At 57.6% G+C, this 16,190-nt stretch overlaps 2 protein-coding genes across 2 annotated transcripts in view; one reads left to right on the forward strand and one right to left on the reverse strand.

Moving 5' to 3' along the window:
- Positions 1–912: 912 nt before the first annotated feature.
- On the forward strand, positions 913–7,052 carry LOC125149898 (translation initiation factor IF-2-like). The gene is made up of 4 exons (XM_047829033.1): positions 913–1,059; positions 1,494–1,743; positions 2,048–2,340; positions 6,876–7,052. The coding sequence occupies exons 1-4, from the start codon at positions 922–924 to the stop codon at positions 7,050–7,052; spliced, it is 858 nt and encodes a 285-aa protein (XP_047684989.1). The 5' UTR covers positions 913–921.
- Positions 7,053–7,101: 49 nt separating this feature from the next.
- The window catches only part of LOC125149899 (uncharacterized), a 28,055-nt gene continuing 18,966 nt past the window's right edge, over positions 7,102–16,190 (reverse strand). The window contains 2 exon segments of the mRNA XM_047829034.1: positions 7,102–7,628; positions 7,631–7,788. Of these exon segments, the coding sequence (XP_047684990.1) occupies positions 7,102–7,628; positions 7,631–7,788 (685 nt within the window).

Consider the following 16,190-nt stretch of genomic DNA (forward strand, 5'->3'; position numbering starts at 1 on the left):
CCCACAGGACCTGCGCCTATGAGACACACAGAGCCCGAGGCAGAGACAGAGAATGGACCCACGAGAGAGGAAACCAGAAATTCCATGCATCGGCCCAGAAATGACACCCAGTCATCATATTGTAGCCCTTAGAACCCGGTCACACGGGCCGTCCACCCGGGAGGGGAGGGGTTGACAGAAGCACGTGGGACCAGGATTCGGGAAGGCGGGGAGCCACAGTGGGGACCGCCCAGCACGTAGGCCCAGACCAGGCTCTGGGACCTGAGCCCAAATGTAATGGGGCCCCTGGAGTGCATGTCCGGAGGGCACAGGCTGTGAACAAGTTCACCTCCACCTTCCCCCGGGCCTGGGACCCAGGCAGGAGGGGTGGCTGTACCTGGACCCAGAGAAGACCCAGGCCCGCGTGAGTGTGTCCATGCCAGGCCCACCCTTTCCTCGTCCTTCCACGATCACGTGTGCCCACGAGCCTCATGGGATAGCAGGCATGGGACGTGTCTACAGGTGGCTCCCTGATGGCGCCCCTACAAGTAGATGCCACAAGGACCCCACTGTGCAGACGGGTGACCGGGGGCCCCAGGAGGCACAATGCAGGGTCCCAGCACTGGTCAGGGGGAAAACCCAGGTCTGAACCCAGCTCTGTGGCCCTAAAGCCGCGGCCCCAGCTGCACCAGGTCTCGCGGGGACGTGTCTGGGCTGTGTTGGTGTCACTGTAGGGACAGGGCATGGGGTGGAGGGGAGCCCCTTTGCAGCCTGGGAGGGGCTCTTGTAGGAGCAGGAAGCCGGGTAAGGGGACCCCAGGAAGTGACCTCACCTCCCTGGTAACAGAGCCCAACAGAACTCGGAACCCGGGTCACCAGGCACCCACATTCTGGAGACACGCCCGACTGGGCTCATTCGTTGGGATACCTTCGCCTGACGAACATGTTCTCCTGTTGTGTGCCCGTGTCCCGCGGCTGCCGGCTCGGGGGAGCCCGTGGCTGCGACCCTTCCCGACCCTGGAGACAGTGGGTCAGGTCGTGCACAGGACGCCTCAGGTCTCTAGCTCGCAGGGACCCAAAGGTAACACAGGAGACCCAGAGACATCCAGTCCAGCCCGACACCGCTCTGATCTGACCTGTGCGGCCCCCCGTCCCTCCCGTGTGTGTGTGTGTGTGTGTGTGTGTGTGTGTGTATGTGTAAGGAGGGGTCGTGTGTGGAGGGTCCACCTGAGCAGGAGCAGGCTGATGAAGGGGTCAGATGCCTGGTGGGTGGGTCATGCTCACACCCCAGGTCAAGGCTGGCTAGGAGGGACAGGGTGTGCCGGGGTGGCCCTCTTGTCCCCAACGTTCATCCCGAGCCCTGCAGGTGGTTGTCATTGTGTCCCAGGGGCAGGTCTGTGCACATTCAGGTCTGTGTCCCATCTGAGAGCTGCAGGGGAGAGGGCGGAAGGACACTGAGGTGGCCGGGCAGGGCTGTGATGTCTCCGGGCCGTCCGCGGGTCACTGTCTTTACAGAAATCAACCGATGAAATCGGGAAACGATTGGCGGAATCTGGATTCGCCCGCCCTACAGAGTTGTGCGTGTGCCCCGTCGCCCAGGAGGGCCACCCTGGACCCGTGGAGAGAGTGGCTGCAGGGAGGTTTTGGGAAGCAGAGCCTGGAGTTGGCCTGGGAAGGCCTCCTCCAGCGCCCCGGCCCCGCCGTAAGGTCTTCGTTCACCGATCCTGGGACCAGTACTTGGAGTCCCCGGAGTCAGAGCCCGAGGGTGAGAAGGCTGGGGGTGGGCGATGGGGGTGCACGGGGCCCGGGTGGTGCTGGGCCACCCTGGGAGGAGCCCCCGCGGGCTGGTGTGGGGCCAGGAGCGGACTGAGAGCCCCGGGCTGCGGACTGCAGGGTGCAGAGGTCCTCGTGTGGGATCCTGGCCGCGGCTTCTCGGGGAGGCTCCGGGGTGAGTTGTGTCTCTGCAAAGGTCCCTGGAGAGGCCGGCGCTGGGTGGGGTGGGGGACCTTCCCTCCTCTCACCCTGAGGCCTTGGAGCCGCTGCAACCATCACTCTGTTTTCTTCTCAAGAGTCCGGTGCAGGAGCAAAAGCCGGGTCGGCTCCAGAGCCCGGCCCAAAGGCATCAGGGGCCTCGGCGTATCTGCAGGCAGGCGAGGTATCTGGAGCGACTCCTGCAGGGGCCCGGGAGCCAGCAGGTGACCTGGGACCTGTGCGGGGACAGCGGGCACCTGAGCAGAGTCAGCTGGGTCCTGCTTCTGCTGGCTCCACTGTTCCCGCTGTTGCTCCCAACACTGCTCCTGCCATCGCCCTTGATCCCACATGGATGTCGGCCCAAAATCAAGGGGTTGAAGACCTATACAGGGTGCTTTTTTTATCTTATTTCATTTTTTGTTTATTATATTTTATTTCAAATGCATTCTCCAATCCCTGACCCCGACCCCCCACCAAAATGTCTCTTCCTCTTCTCCCTTGTCCTTTATCTCTTCTATTTTTTAGCTGTTATGTTATTTGTTCATTAGTTATAATCTATATTAATCTTCAATAAAATGTTTTATTTATTTTACGTTGTGCAATTCCTGAGCACTAGGTACGCTCACAACGCTGTGAACCACGCCACAGAATTTTGCTGCAGAATATCTCGATCCCCAAGGGTCACCGTGTACCCGGAGCCCTCACTCCCCTTTCGTGCCCCCTCCAGCCCCTGGGAACCCCCAGTCTGCCTTCTCTCCGTGTTTCCTTACCTAGTCTGGAGGTTTCCTTCAAGTGGAATCTTGTAAGAGATACCTTTGGGTCCGCACCGACTTTTCAGATGGGACAGATTCATTTTTGTACTTTGTGGTCGTTTGAAATAGACTTTTTCTCGTTTGATCTCCACGTGTTCACCAGTCGGATGGGCGTTCGGGGAGGCTTCATTACACGGGCACGATTGATTGGATCACTGGTCACTGGGGACTGAACGCCGTCTCCAGCCCCTCTCCCTCCCCAGAGGTGGGGGGAGGGGATCGAAATTTCCAGCCATCTAATCCCAGGGTTGGCTCCCACAGCAGCCAGCCTCCCCCCTCAGGTAGAGTCCAAAAGCCACCCATGAACACAGCAAAAGGCAGTGTCACGGTTTTCATCACTCAGGAAATTGGGGAAATCTGTGCCACAAACAGGGGCGAAGACCAAATATATATTTACCGTGAAGCACAGTATCACGGTGCGTATTCAGGGGACAACTCCCGGTCTCCCTCTCCTGCCCAGCTCCCCAAAACCACCCTGCTCCTTCTGCTTCTGTGAGGTCGACCACTCTACATGCCTCATCTCATAGAAGTGGAACCATGCAACGTTTGTGTTTTCGTGACTTGCTTAGTTCACTTCGCATCCTGTCCTCAAGGTTCACCCACATGGCAGGTGTCAGCAATTCCTTCCCGCTGAAAGCTGGGTGATGTACCAATGCACGTTCCTACCACATTCTGTTCGTCCATCACTCACTGGTGGAGGTGGACACTGGGGGTGCTCCTGCCTCTTGGCTGCTGGGAAACTTGGGTGTGCAAACTTGGGTGTGCAAATAACTTGGGTGTGCAAATAACTCTTCACAATCCTGCGCTCAATTCTTTGCATGTGTATCCAGAAGTGGAATGGCTGCATCATATGGCGGTTCCATTTTTAATGTTTGAGGAAACACCACACTGCTTTCCAGAGCGGTGGCAGATTTTACTTTCCCACCAACAGGGCACGAGGGTTCTGATTTCTCCACATCCTCACCAATGCTGGTTATTTTCTGGGTTTTCTCTTTGCTGCTTATAATAGTAGCCCCATCCTAGCCTCATTGGGGTTGGGGGGAAGTAGATTCAAATTGTTAAAATCAGGAATGAACATGGAGACATCACTACCAACCTTACAGAAATAAAGAGGATTATAAGACGATACCACAAAGAGTTTTCCACCAGCACATCAGACAGCCTAGATAAAACGGGTAAATTTCTGGGCGCCTGGGTGGCTCATTCATTAAGACTGACTTCGGCTCAGGTCATGATCTCACAATTCGTGTGTTCAAGTCCCACATCAGGTGAGCTCGAGCCCCACTTCAGGTAAAACACAAGTTCCAGTCAGCCCCACTTCTCTCTCTCTCTCTCTCGCTCTAAAAAAAAAAAAAAGGATCAATTCCTAGAAATACAAACACTACCAAAAACAACTCAAGGATAAATAATAAATCTAAATAGACCTATAGTAAGAGATTGAATCAGGAATCAAAACCCTCCCAACAAAGAAAATCTCAGTACCAGGATTCACTGCTGGTTAATTCTACCAACCATCTGACAAAGAATTAACACGACTTGTCCCCAAATTCCTCAAAAAGACAGGAGGGGACACTTCCTAATGCATTCACCATTGTTATCTTCTCCCTGGGGGATACTGTTCTCGTGGTTTCCTTTAGGTATTTGTGCATATTTGAAATAGTTGGTTTTAAGTAAGTCTAGAGAGTCTAATGCATGAGCTTCCTCAGGAACGGTTTCCGTCAATTGCTTTGTTTTCAACGGTCTACAGGGTCCATGTTCTTGTTTCTTTGCACACCTCAAAAGTGTTTTTTAGTTGGGGTGCCCGGGGGGCTCAGTTGGTTAAGCATCCGACTTCAGCTCAGGTCACGATCTCATGATTTGTGAGTTTTGGCCCCGCATCAGGCTCTCTGCCGTCAGCACAGAGCCCACGTAGGATCCTCTGTCCCCCTCTGTCTCTGCCCCCCATTCATTCTTTCTCTCTCTCAAAATAAATAAATAAACTTTTTGTAAAAAGTGTTTTGGGGGAGGCATCTGGGTGGCTCAGTCGGTTAAGCATCTGACTTCAGCTCAGGTCATGATCTCATGGTTTGTGCGTTTGGGCCCCACGTCGGGCTCTGTGCTGACAGCTGGAGCCTGGAGCCTGCTTCGGATTCTGTGTCTCCCTCTCTCTCTGCCTCTCCCTACTTGCACTCTGTCTCTGTCTCTGTCTCCCTGTCTCTCAAAGAAACATTAAAAAATTTTTAAATGTTTTTTGTTGAAAATTGACATTTTGAATAGTATAATGTACAACTCAAATATCAGTCTTCCCCTCCAGGGTTTCCTGGCACAGCTCGCAGTAGTTGCTACTGTAGTGACTTTTCTGAACTAATTGTGTAAAATCTGTATTCCTTGTCGTGTGTGGTCACCGAAGTGTCTGTTCTGTGAATGTAGTGCTCATTGGGCAGACATTTCCTTAAACACCCGAAACCACCGCCCCCCCCCCAAAGAAGAAAACAACCTCCAGTCTTTACAGATGGGGAGGAGATGGTCTGCAAAGATCAGGATACACCTTCCACACCACCCAGGCTGTTTACAACTCTGCCTTGACCTTTACTTCCTAATTGCAGAGTCTGACAGTCACCAGAGGGGAGAGCCGGGGCCCTTCTCAGGTCTTTCCTGAACATGCACCCGGCCCATGCACGCAAGCCTCCTAGAGGCTCAGGAATAATGGGCCAGAGGTTCTAGGTCCTTATTCCCTAAAGCTCCTCACCACTCGGCCTTTCTTCCAGTCGTTCTGCTCGGTTCAGCCATTGCCTTAGGCAGCTGAGACTAACATATGCCTTGAAATGTTTTGAACATTTAGTGCCCTCCGGTAGCCACCTCACCACTGGGAGAGTTGGTGGCCAGCAAGAAGTCACAGATGACACCAAGGGTCTGGACCTGGTGTTTCTCTCCTGACATGGGGACACCTTCGGGAGGAGCAGATACCTGACACAGACGGGTGGGCAGGGGAGGCCCGAGGCCCCCAGGGGTGTGTGTCTGGCATCTGGACTGAACAGTTCGGTTCAGATGGGGTGGGATCGGTGAGGCCTAAGGGATGGGGCCCCGGGGTCCTTCAGGCTGAGGAGGAAGATGAGGGGAGCACAGGGGACTGAGGAGGCTCAGATTAGACAAGACAGAGCTGAGCAACTCCTCTGGGGGAAAGGTGGGTCAGGTCCAGGCTCACGGGGACAGACCTTGAGGCCACTGTGCTATGTGAAATAAGCCAGTCCCTAAAGGACTGATATTGGAGGACCCCGCTCATGACGGACAGGGAACAGTCAGATCCAGGGGGGTGGGAGGAGCAGTGGGTGCCGGGCCTGGGGAGGGGGACGGGTGTGGGAGGGTTACGGTATAGTGGGCAGACACAGAGTTTCGGGTGACGAAAGAGTCGTGAAGATGGACGGAGGGGACAGTTGCAGAACAGTGAATGTGCCTCTTGCCACTGAATTGTACACCTGAACATGGTTAACATTATCAAGGTTATAGGGGCGCCTGGGGGGCTCAGTCAGTTGAGCGTCCAACTTCGGCCCACGGTTCGTGGGTCGAGCCCCGCGTCGGGCTCTGTGCTGACGGCTCGGCGCCTGGAGCCTGCTTCGGATGCTATGTCTCCCTCTGTCTCTGCCCCTCCCCGCTAGCTCATGGTCTCTCTGTCTCTCAAAAATAAATAAACCTTATAAAATTAAAAAAATAAATAGAAAACATCCGACATAAAATTGGAGCCGTTTACAGCGGCAAGTGCCCCAGAAATTGTAACAGTTGGCCAACGTCACGGAGAAATAGCAGTGGCAACGCGGACCGCCCTGTGCTTGATGTGAGAAGGGAGACACAAGGCGGAGAAACTGCAGCACTCACCCTGGCCGGGGCCTCGAGGAAGCGCACAACGCAGGTTTCCGGGACAACCCTCAATTCCCGTCATCCGCCAGAAACATTTTAGTGGCAGTGACAGGGCAAGCGCGACACCCACAACACCGCAGTGACTGAGGGAGGCCAGGGGGTGGGGGGACTGTCCTGCCCCAGCGGGCGGCGGGCTGTGCCTCAGGCTGCCGGGAAGCCAGGCGCCAGCCAAGGGGGTCCTGATCCGGCCTCACCTTCACGTCCTGCCCGCGGCTGCAAGCGACATTTCAACTCTGACCAGGAACCCGAAGAGCAAGGGGTCTTGCTGGAGCCGCGCTCCCCGGCAGGCCCCCGGTCAGGCCTAACTGTGCCCGTGCCCGATGCGGGGGGCGCCGGGCCTCGGCGATATCCCACGACCGGACAGAGAAAGGGAGCGGCGACAGCCCATCCGCTCTGACGGCTGGGGTCAGGGTGGCACCCCTGACGGACACTAGGCCAGCCCGTCATCAGTCCCGGATGACCCGGTGACTCTTGGGCACGGTCACATACCTCAGTTTCTTCACGACGGCGGGCCAGCCCAGCAGTTGTTCGTCCCACAGGTACTCGGGGGACAGCACCTTGGTGGGCTTGTGGTCCAGCAGGTACCTGTTCAGGTGGCTCTCGTCGTGCCTCACGGCCTCGATGCCGGGGGCCCGGTCGACCACCGTGGCCTGGTGACAGGCCGACGTGAGCCGCAGGACCTCGGCCACCGACCCCCCGAAAAAGCCTCCCGCGTAGTAAAAGTCGCCCTCGTCCCTGGGGACGTGCGCCTGGGACTGCGGCCGGCGCTCGTAGGTGAAGGCCTCGCGGGCCGCCCCGTAGAAGCCGGGGTGCAGGGTGCCGAAGAGCGGGGACAGGATCTCCACGCCCACGTGGTCGCGGAACCTCATGTCCACGTCCGCGCACACCAGATAGTCCACCTCGTGGAGGAAGCGCCGCCGGGAGAAGTTGCTGATCATCTCCATGCGGTGCATGGACACGTCCTGCCAGCGCGAGAGCTCCGGACCTCCAGGACCACCACCTGCCTCCCTTCCCCGAGGGGCACGCGGGGCACATCCCCCGGCCGGTCGGTGAACACGTAGTAGGTGACCCTGTGTCCCACCATGAAGTGCTTCTCCGCCGTCTGCAGGAACAGCTCCAGGAAGGCCACGTATCTGCAGGGACAGGGGACAGGGTGGGAGGAGTGTCGCTGCCAGAGGCTGGCGGCAGGAACCCAAAGCCTGGGCCGCGGACCTGTGCGCCTTATCAAGGAGGCAGACCCTGGGCTGCTTAAGGAACAGCCGCTGTCCTGGCCTGTCCTGGGCGAGTCTGCCCACGGCGCCTCCCTAACCTCTGCCTCAGGGGACGGGGGACCATCAGCACCCCGTCTTACAAAGGGGAGCGAGCCTGAGGCGGAGGAGGCTGGAAACCCGTGCAGCCTCGAGTCAGCATGCTGGAGCCAGCAGCGCACCCCGGTGCCGAGCTCCCCTGGCAGACCCCCTCCACCCGCAGGACCCGCCCCTGGCAAATGCCCTGCAGATTCCCACCTGCTGTGAGGGAGTCGACACCCTTCGGGCACAGCTCTGGTCAACGTGGCCTAGCAGACTTCGCAGAACCTGCAGGGCCGGCCACCTGCCCCTCTTGGCTCAGTAGTCGGTCCCTCGCCCCCCAGGACTGTGTCTGCCCCTGCAGGGCCCTCCCTTGAAGGCTACTGGGCCCTCAGTCAATGGCGGGTATTCCGGGGAGGGGTCACCCCCCCATCTCCCCAGATCAGGACTCAGGCCCAGCATGTGGCCAGGGGAGGCCAAAGAGGGCCCCTGGAGGAAGAGGGGGCTTGCTCGGGCCCCAGCACTGAACCCAAGCATGTAAGCTTCTGGGTCCAGGTCTGTATCTCCCCAACCCCAAGAGGTTGGAAGTCTTCTCCAACCGCCTCCCATGGCTGGTCCCTCTTCGAGGGGGCTCGCTGCTCCCCACCCTGCACACAGCAGCTCCCCCGTCATCGGGCAAGTGCGGTGAGCCCCTCGGTGACAGTTTTTTGAGCAGGCCCTAAGGCTACTTCCCGGTGCCTGGCCCAGAAACCCCTCCCACAGGGAAGGTGGGCACTCCATTTCAATAGACGACACGCACACACTCACACACACACACCCCTGCCCAGCCACCAGTCAGGTCATCAGGGGCAAGTCCAGACCCAGCCGATGTGATCGTGGGTTCACAGCTCGACTCGGGGAGTCTGGTTTCGTCTGAGGACATGCCCACCACCTGCCCACCCCCTGGGGACTGCACTCGGAGCCCAGAGGGGACACACGCGGACAGCCAGCGCACGCGCAGCAGGCACTTCTGCGTCAGAGTTACTGGCACTGGCCGAGGACCCTGGGCAGTGAAGCTTCTGGTTGGTGATTTCAGCCACTTGTGTCCAGGGACTGCAGTAGGATTCTGAGGCGACCCTGTGCCCTTCTTACTCCCTGCACTTGGGGCCAAGACCTGGGAAAGGGGTTGCAAAGGCCTCAGGGCCGTCCTCTGGGGTCTCGGGTGAGCTCTCCGGAGGGAGGAAGCCCCACCTGTCCACACGCGGGCCCAGCACCTACGAGCTTTCACTTCCCCCATGGCGATCCCGAGAGAGGATGCTGTCGTCAGCCCCACTTTCCAGAGCCTCAGAGAGACCACGCCACTTACCTGCGGCTGCCCAGCTCATTCGGCGGAAGTCACCTGTCCCTGGAGTCCCAGGGCCTCACTGCTCAGCTCCCTCACAGGAGCCTGGGGTCTGGCACCGAGTGCTGTGCCTGACCTGGCTGTTCCCCCTCCATGACCGTCACCCTATACGGGAGCACACAGGAGCCCAGCTCCACAGGCACTGGCTTCCTACGCGTCCAGGGAAGCACACAGCTTACTCCCTTCTGCTTCTGCGGCTGGAGGAGGGTTCCCCTGCCGCCTGGAGGTTGGGGTGCTCTGCTGCTTCCTTGACTCAGCAGAGGAGCAACCTGGGGTCATTGGTGGGTCTGGAGCTGCCTTCCTGGGTGACGTGCAGCCTTCCGTCTCTGGAGGCAGCGCTCCAGCCGGCATCGAGCCAGGGCTAGCTGGTGGGAGAACACCGACCCTGACCTTGGGCCTGGCACCGGAGCCAAAGCTGGAGCGGCCTCGATCTCGGCAGTTGAATCAGTGCCGGACCTGGAGTTGACTCGAGCTGGGAAGGGGCTTGACCTCTGGCTCTGGAGCCGGTTCTGGCTCTAGTTCTGAGCTGGTGACAGAACCGGCTGTGCCAGTGGCTCAGACGCAGAGGCCGGGGCTCAGACCGACTCTGAGTCTGGCGCTTTGATGGAGCTGGCTGGCTCTGCAGGTCTCTCAAGCTCTTGAGCCGCTGCCGGAGCTGGCTCTAGGGCGGGATCTGGCGCTGAGGCCACTTCCGGTGCTGACGCTGGCTCTGGAGACGGTTCCAGCCCTAGAGATGCCTGTAGCTCTAGTCGTGCTGCTGGGAGCGATGAGGACCAGGTCTAGGTCACTCCTGCCTTGTCCGTTGCTCTGGAATGCACGTCGGTCCGACCCAGGCTCCAGAGCTGGCTGGTGCCGGACCTGGCAAGTCGGTTGACGGCAGAGCTGCCTCTGTCTCTGCAGCCGGTGATACCGCGGGTACCTGTGCTGGTTCCAGGCCTTCCTCTGGTCCTGGAGCCGGTGCTGGAGCTGGCTGTGGTTCCAGGGCTCTCATGTGAGCTGATGTTAGAACAACACCCCAGGGCGTCTTCCTCACCTGTAGACCGTACGCCTGAGTATCAAATACCTCTCTTTTCTTCCCTTCCTTGTCTTCTAATCGTGTAACATAAGATGCATTAATAACGGCTCACTTCACATGATAGGATGTAAGTCACAGGATATCAGAGACAAGCGTGGACGTCCCCTGAGAGCTCAGCATCCTCCTCGGGGAGAGGATTCGTATGGTTTGAACCGTACGTGGGACAGCTGTGCTACGTGAGGAGGGAGGATGACTCTCTCACTCTCTTTATTTGGAGCTTAACCTGGAGAACCTCAACTACCACAGCGCTAAACTGCCTTCCCGTTCCCACTTTAAGAGTCTCTGTCACTTGCGGGCCTTAGAGACCGAGCGCCACGTAGCGTGCAAAGTGCCTCCCCGGTCCAGGCCTCGCGCTGCGTACTGGGCTCTGCGGGCACCTCCTGGGAATGCCGAGAAGTGCGTGGCTGATGCTTTCCTGGCTGAGGACACAGGTGACCCCCCAAGCCCTCTTACCTGCAAGAGGCCACATTGTGGGCTCAAGCTGCCGCTCGTGAGACCGGCCAGAAACACCGTCAGCACCCAGACTCCCGGAAGAGAAAAGCGGGCCTCCCGACACGAGGCCTCAGAAAACAAGCCAGAAACGGTCTTTTCGGAACGTGGACTTCCACAAAGGAAGTCAGTACAGAAGATGCTGTATTCCCTCTGACATGCGTCTCGGGTGAGCAGGGGTTTTTGCCTCCTGGTCATTACCCGTTAGGACACATGCTTGATATGCTCTGTTTCCCGTACAGTCGTCTCCATTAGTGGTAAAAATTCTCACTCTACAGTCGGGACAGAGAAGAGGAAATCATGGCATACGCATGCCAGAGGCAGCCACCACCTGGAAGATTATCATTACTATTTTGATTTCTAGTTGTCCCTTGTGGGGCGTGTCCTCTGAACGGGCCCACCCCCAGGCACACAGCGGCCCGAACGAGGCTAACCAGGACCCAAGAGCTCCCATCCAGATCTGATGAGCTTCCAGAGAAGTTCTGTGTGTTTGTGTGAGGGAGAAAGACAGAAGAAGAGGGAAAGTGACACGGTTTCGTGGTTCTCAAGCTGCTGTAAAATCCGATCGCCACTGAGTACAGAAAACGCTTGATAGAATCCAACACCATTTCGTGATACGAATGCTCAAAGCAGAAACATAAGGGAACTTCCTGAGCCCTCCTACAGGCCACCTGCGAACAAGCCACAGATCCCTTCACCCAGAAAGGAGGAAAGACTGGAAGCCTTGGCCCTGAGGTCAGGAGCAAGACGGACAAGGCCCAAGCCCTGGCTGCTCGCACCCTGTCCCGGAGGTCTCGGCCGTGTGGACGAGGCAAGAAAGGGGGATAACAGACTTCTAGGTCAGAGGGAATGAAGGAAAGCCGTCTCTACTTGCAAACAGCATGACTGGGTATACAGGAAATCGTACAGAATACACAGAAAATCTTCCAGAAGTAATAAAATAGTTCAGCAAGGCTGCAGGATACAAGCACAGTACCAAGAAAGAAATTGTGCGAGACAGTAAACTGGTGCAGCCGATGCGGAAAGCAGCATGGAAGCTCCTCAAGACATCGAAAAGAGAAACACCAGGTAACCCGGCAATTCCACTTTCGGGTATTTATAGGAAGAAAACGAAACACTCACGCCAAAAGATATGTTACCCCCGCCCCCCAGCATTACTTACAGATTCAAGACGTGGAAGGCACCCAAGCGTCCACGATGGATGGATGGATAAAGAGGATGTGGGAGTGTGCGCACACAGAAACGTACATATCATAGAATACCAGTCAGTCATAAACAAGGAGGAAACCCATTTGTGACAACACAGACGAGGATATTATGCTAAGTGAAATAAGTCCGACAGAGAAAAACAAATATCATATCTCCTCTGTAAGTGGGATCTTAAAAACAGAGCTCAAAGAACTCACAGATCGAGCGATCACACCGCTGGTTGCCAGAGGCAGGGGCTAAGGGATGAGCCAACCGGGGAAGGTGGTCGAAAGGTACAATCCGCCGGTGATAAAAAAAATAAGTCTAGGGACGTGATGTGCAGCGTGGTCACTATAGTTAATACTGCATTGCACGTGTGGAAACTGCCAAGGGGTAAATCTGAAAAGTCTCTGTAACAAGAAAACATGTGCAACTACGTGTGCAGATGGACGTTAACAGGACCTGCTGTGTGATCACGGCCATACACACAGCTACCCAATCATCGAGGTATATACGGAACTGACTGAATGCTACGCGTCAGTGAAACAAAATCAGGGGCGCCCGGGGGGCCCAGTGGGTTAAGCGGCCGACTTGAGCTCAGCTCATGATCTCACAGTTCGTGGGTTCAAGCCCCGCATCGGGCTCTGTGCTGATGGCTCAGAGCTGGAGCTGCTTCGGATTCCCCGTCTCCCTCTCTCTCTGCCCCTCCCCACTTGCACTCTGTCTTTCTCTCTCTCTCTCAAAAAGAAACACTACAAGTAGGTGTACTGAAAGACAGCATCACGAAGGCTAGAAGGCACCCTACTGAATGGGACAAAGAATCGGCTAAGGACATATATCCTAAGAGACTTGCATGTGGAATGCATATTAAATCTTACAACTCAGTAGGAAGAAACTACGCATCCAATTTAAAAATGGGAAATGCAGGGGCGCCTGGGTGGCTCAGTTGGTTGAGCTTCCGACTTCGGCCCAGGTCATGATCTCACAGCTCGTGAGTTCGAGCCCCGTGTCGGGCTCTGTGCTGACCGCTCAGAGCCTGGAGCCTGCTTCTGCTTCTGTGTCTCCCTCTCTCTCTGCCCCTAACCCACTCACATTCTGTCTCTGTCTCTCTCAAAAATAAATAAACATTAAAAAAAATTAAGAAAAAATGGGAAATGCAGCTGAGGAGACATTTCTCGACAAACGATAAACAAGTGACCAACAATGTTCCACAATCATTCTTTAGGATGGAAATCCAATCAAAGCCACAATGAGATACAAGTTCACATCCACCAGGACGGCTGTCATTAAAAGATAGATATTAAGAAGTGTTGGCAAGGATCCGTAGACGTTGGGGTCCTCCTCCTTTGCTGGCAGAAATATAAAGTGATGTAACCCTTTGGGAGACGGTCTGGCCATTTTTCAAAACGTAAACACGGAGTATCCGTATGATCCAGGGATGAAAACCTGTGAAAAGCCTGACCGTGAACATTCACAGCATTGCCACTCACAGTTGCCCAAAGGTAGAAACACCCCCAATGTCCATCGACTGCTGAGTGGATACAGAACACGGCCTATCTACACAATAAAAATGATTTGAAGAACATTATGAGGCTTGAGACCGACTGAACTCCCGGTCCATGCCGCACTCATGGTGAACCTTGACAACATCAGCTGCATTAAAGGAGCCTTCGGAAACAAGCACATCTGCATTATTCTGTGTACAGAAAAGGCCCAACACAGCCTCCCTAGCTACAGCTGGGCACCTGCTACCAGGTCATTACAGGAAAAATGACCTCAGGTGTGCCCCTGCCCCAGGCGCCCCGAGGGGGTCGAGGGCAGTGGTGGTGGACGGTGCTCCCCTTGGTGCCGAGGATCCGCCCTCTCACCTGCTGGATGACGGGGGTCCCCGATCCTCCGTGGAGGGATGGAGGTCTCCAGCCGGTCCCTTCATACACAAACAAGGACAGTGCAAGACAAAGGCCCGGGGACAGGCAAAGGATCCCTGGGCCCCCGGGGCAGCTGGGCAGTCGAAGGGCACCCAGACCTGCCCCGGCACCGGAAAGTCCTAAGTGGACTCTGGGCACCGGCTGAGCCGCGTGCAAGGGCTGCAAACTGTGGGCGGGCACGGGTCGCCCTGCAACAGGTTGCGCACACCCAGTGCCCACGACGAGCCCCACAGCGGCTGGAGGAACCCTTCCAACACCCCCACGGATGTGCGCCATGCGGGACGAGGAGGGGCGGAGTCTCCGGGGCAGGGTGCACGCCCTCACGGCTGGGTCTCGGGACCCGGCTAAGTGAGGACTGAGGCCCGTGACCTGAGCCCGAGCCTCTCTTCCCCTGCCCCAGGCGTGCGTCTCCTCCCCTGCCCTGGCTGGAGGGCCCCAGTCCTGCTCCAGTGTCCCCACCCGTGCCTCCGGCGTCCCCACCCCCTGCCTCCTGCTACCCTCCAGCCCTGCTGAGAGCCCACACTGCCCCCAGGCTGGGTGAGCGATGTGGTTCCACCTCAGGCCCTCAGGGACAGTTGGGAAACAAGCCAGGAAAGGCGGGCACTGGCCCAGGGCAGCTGTAGGAAACACCTGTGCGCTCACTCCTCTGTCCCGGCTGTTACTGGACGTGTGAAATTCTGGAACGAAAGGCTGGGCCAGTTTTAGGTGGAATACAAAACGTAGACACTGCGGGGAGGGCTGAGACCCTAGTAACACAGCAAGTTTCCGGGGGAGATGTGCGTCCCCCAACTTCCCGCCACTTCCAGGCGGCCCTGCCGCCCCAGACCCTGCACGCCAGCCACGGTGTCTCCCGCCGGGGTGCTGGCCGCGGTCCAGCGTCTGCCATGACCCTAATTGTAGAGGACCTTGTTTCAGAAAATCTAGAACAGGGTGTTATGCAGACATCGTATGTGATACCTTGTTCAGTTACTGGCATATTTCCTACAGGATGTTAGAAATGAGGAAAAGAACAGTGATGGGCCCGGAGACACCCCATAATCCCACCGCTGACCTCCACCTCCCTTGGCTCGCAGGTGAGTCCTGGGAGTTTGAGTCTGCATCAAACTGGGAAAAGGGTGCTTGGCTTTCCGCGGCATCCCCCTCGGACGCCCCAGTGTCGTGGCTCCAGGGACTGACCGGCTAGAGGTCACCTGCTTAGCCCACACGCGTGTCCAGACGGGCAGGCTGCAGGCCCCGGGCGCTTCTCCCTGCCCCTCCGCGTCAGCTCTGTGCTGCCCCTGCCCCTCGCCTGGGGGCCGTGTGGACTCCGCTCCCTCCCGCTACTCCCTCTGCGGCAGGCCGGCGGCCACCACATTCCCAGCCGGAGAGGGAGGGCCGAGAACACCCGCAAGCGACGAATTTCTAGTGTCTGTGCCCGGCTCGAGCGGCACCCGCTCCGGTCAGCTCCATGCGCACACACCCCGTCCCGTCCCCAGCTGGATTCTCAGCCCTCAAACTGTGCCGGGTGAGGCATAACACTTCACATCTCGCTGACTCACTGGGACCGTCCCAGTGCCGCATGACGCGGACCCCGCTGTTTACAGTGACAGATGGGAGCCGCAGCCTCGTGTCCATTCATTCATCCCCGCACGCGTCAGCACCCGTGTCTGTCTGCTGCTGTGTGCAGGCACCCGCACACGATGGTGAAGCCCAGACACCAACCCGCCCTCGAGCTCACAGCCTAAGCGGTGGGACGGCGTCTCCCCCATGGTCAGCAGCTGGGGGCCACAGAGGCAAAGCATCCCCACCCTCCCCAACCTGCAGTGACCCCCGACTCCTGGCCTGACATCCAGCGCCCTGCGTGAGCTGGTCCAGACGCCCTCCCCCGTGGACACCCCTCACCCCACTCTGGCCTCCCCAGGGCCTTCCTCCCCCCAGGGAGCCCATGGAGCCCCGGCCCCTCAGAGGCCCCTGCCGCCACCGCCCCTCCCATGGACCCCACCCAGGACGTCCCCATCTCCAGGGTTGGAGCCTCCTCAGGCTCCCGTGTGAGCTCAGGCTTTGGGTCGGATTGTCCGGGGGGCAAACCCACAATAGGGCCATGTCCCAGCCCTGTGACCCACAAGCTCACGTGGTGGGTGTCAGAGCCTCATTTTCTTCGTTGAAAATGGGGTCTGTGACTCCCATCTCAGGAAGGTGAGCCGGAGGC

This window comes from Prionailurus viverrinus, chromosome D4 (genome assembly GCF_022837055.1).
Source record: "Prionailurus viverrinus isolate Anna chromosome D4, UM_Priviv_1.0, whole genome shotgun sequence".
NCBI classification, from domain to species: domain Eukaryota; kingdom Metazoa; phylum Chordata; class Mammalia; order Carnivora; family Felidae; genus Prionailurus; species Prionailurus viverrinus.

What these genes read in the sequence shown, in the direction of transcription:
- LOC125149898 (XM_047829033.1), top strand. Translation starts at nt 922, where the DNA reads ATGTTCTCCTGTTGTGTGCCCGTGTCCCGCGGCTGCCGGCTCGGGGGA. An exon ending in CCCGGAGTCAGAGCCCGAGG is followed by an intron (nt 1,744 to 2,047) that starts GTGAGAAGGCTG and finishes TTTCTTCTCAAG; the next exon opens with AGTCCGGTGCAGGAGCAAAA. An exon ending in GGGTTGAAGACCTATACAGG is followed by an intron (nt 2,341 to 6,875) that starts GTGCTTTTTTTA and finishes CGCGGCTGCAAG; the next exon opens with CGACATTTCAACTCTGACCA.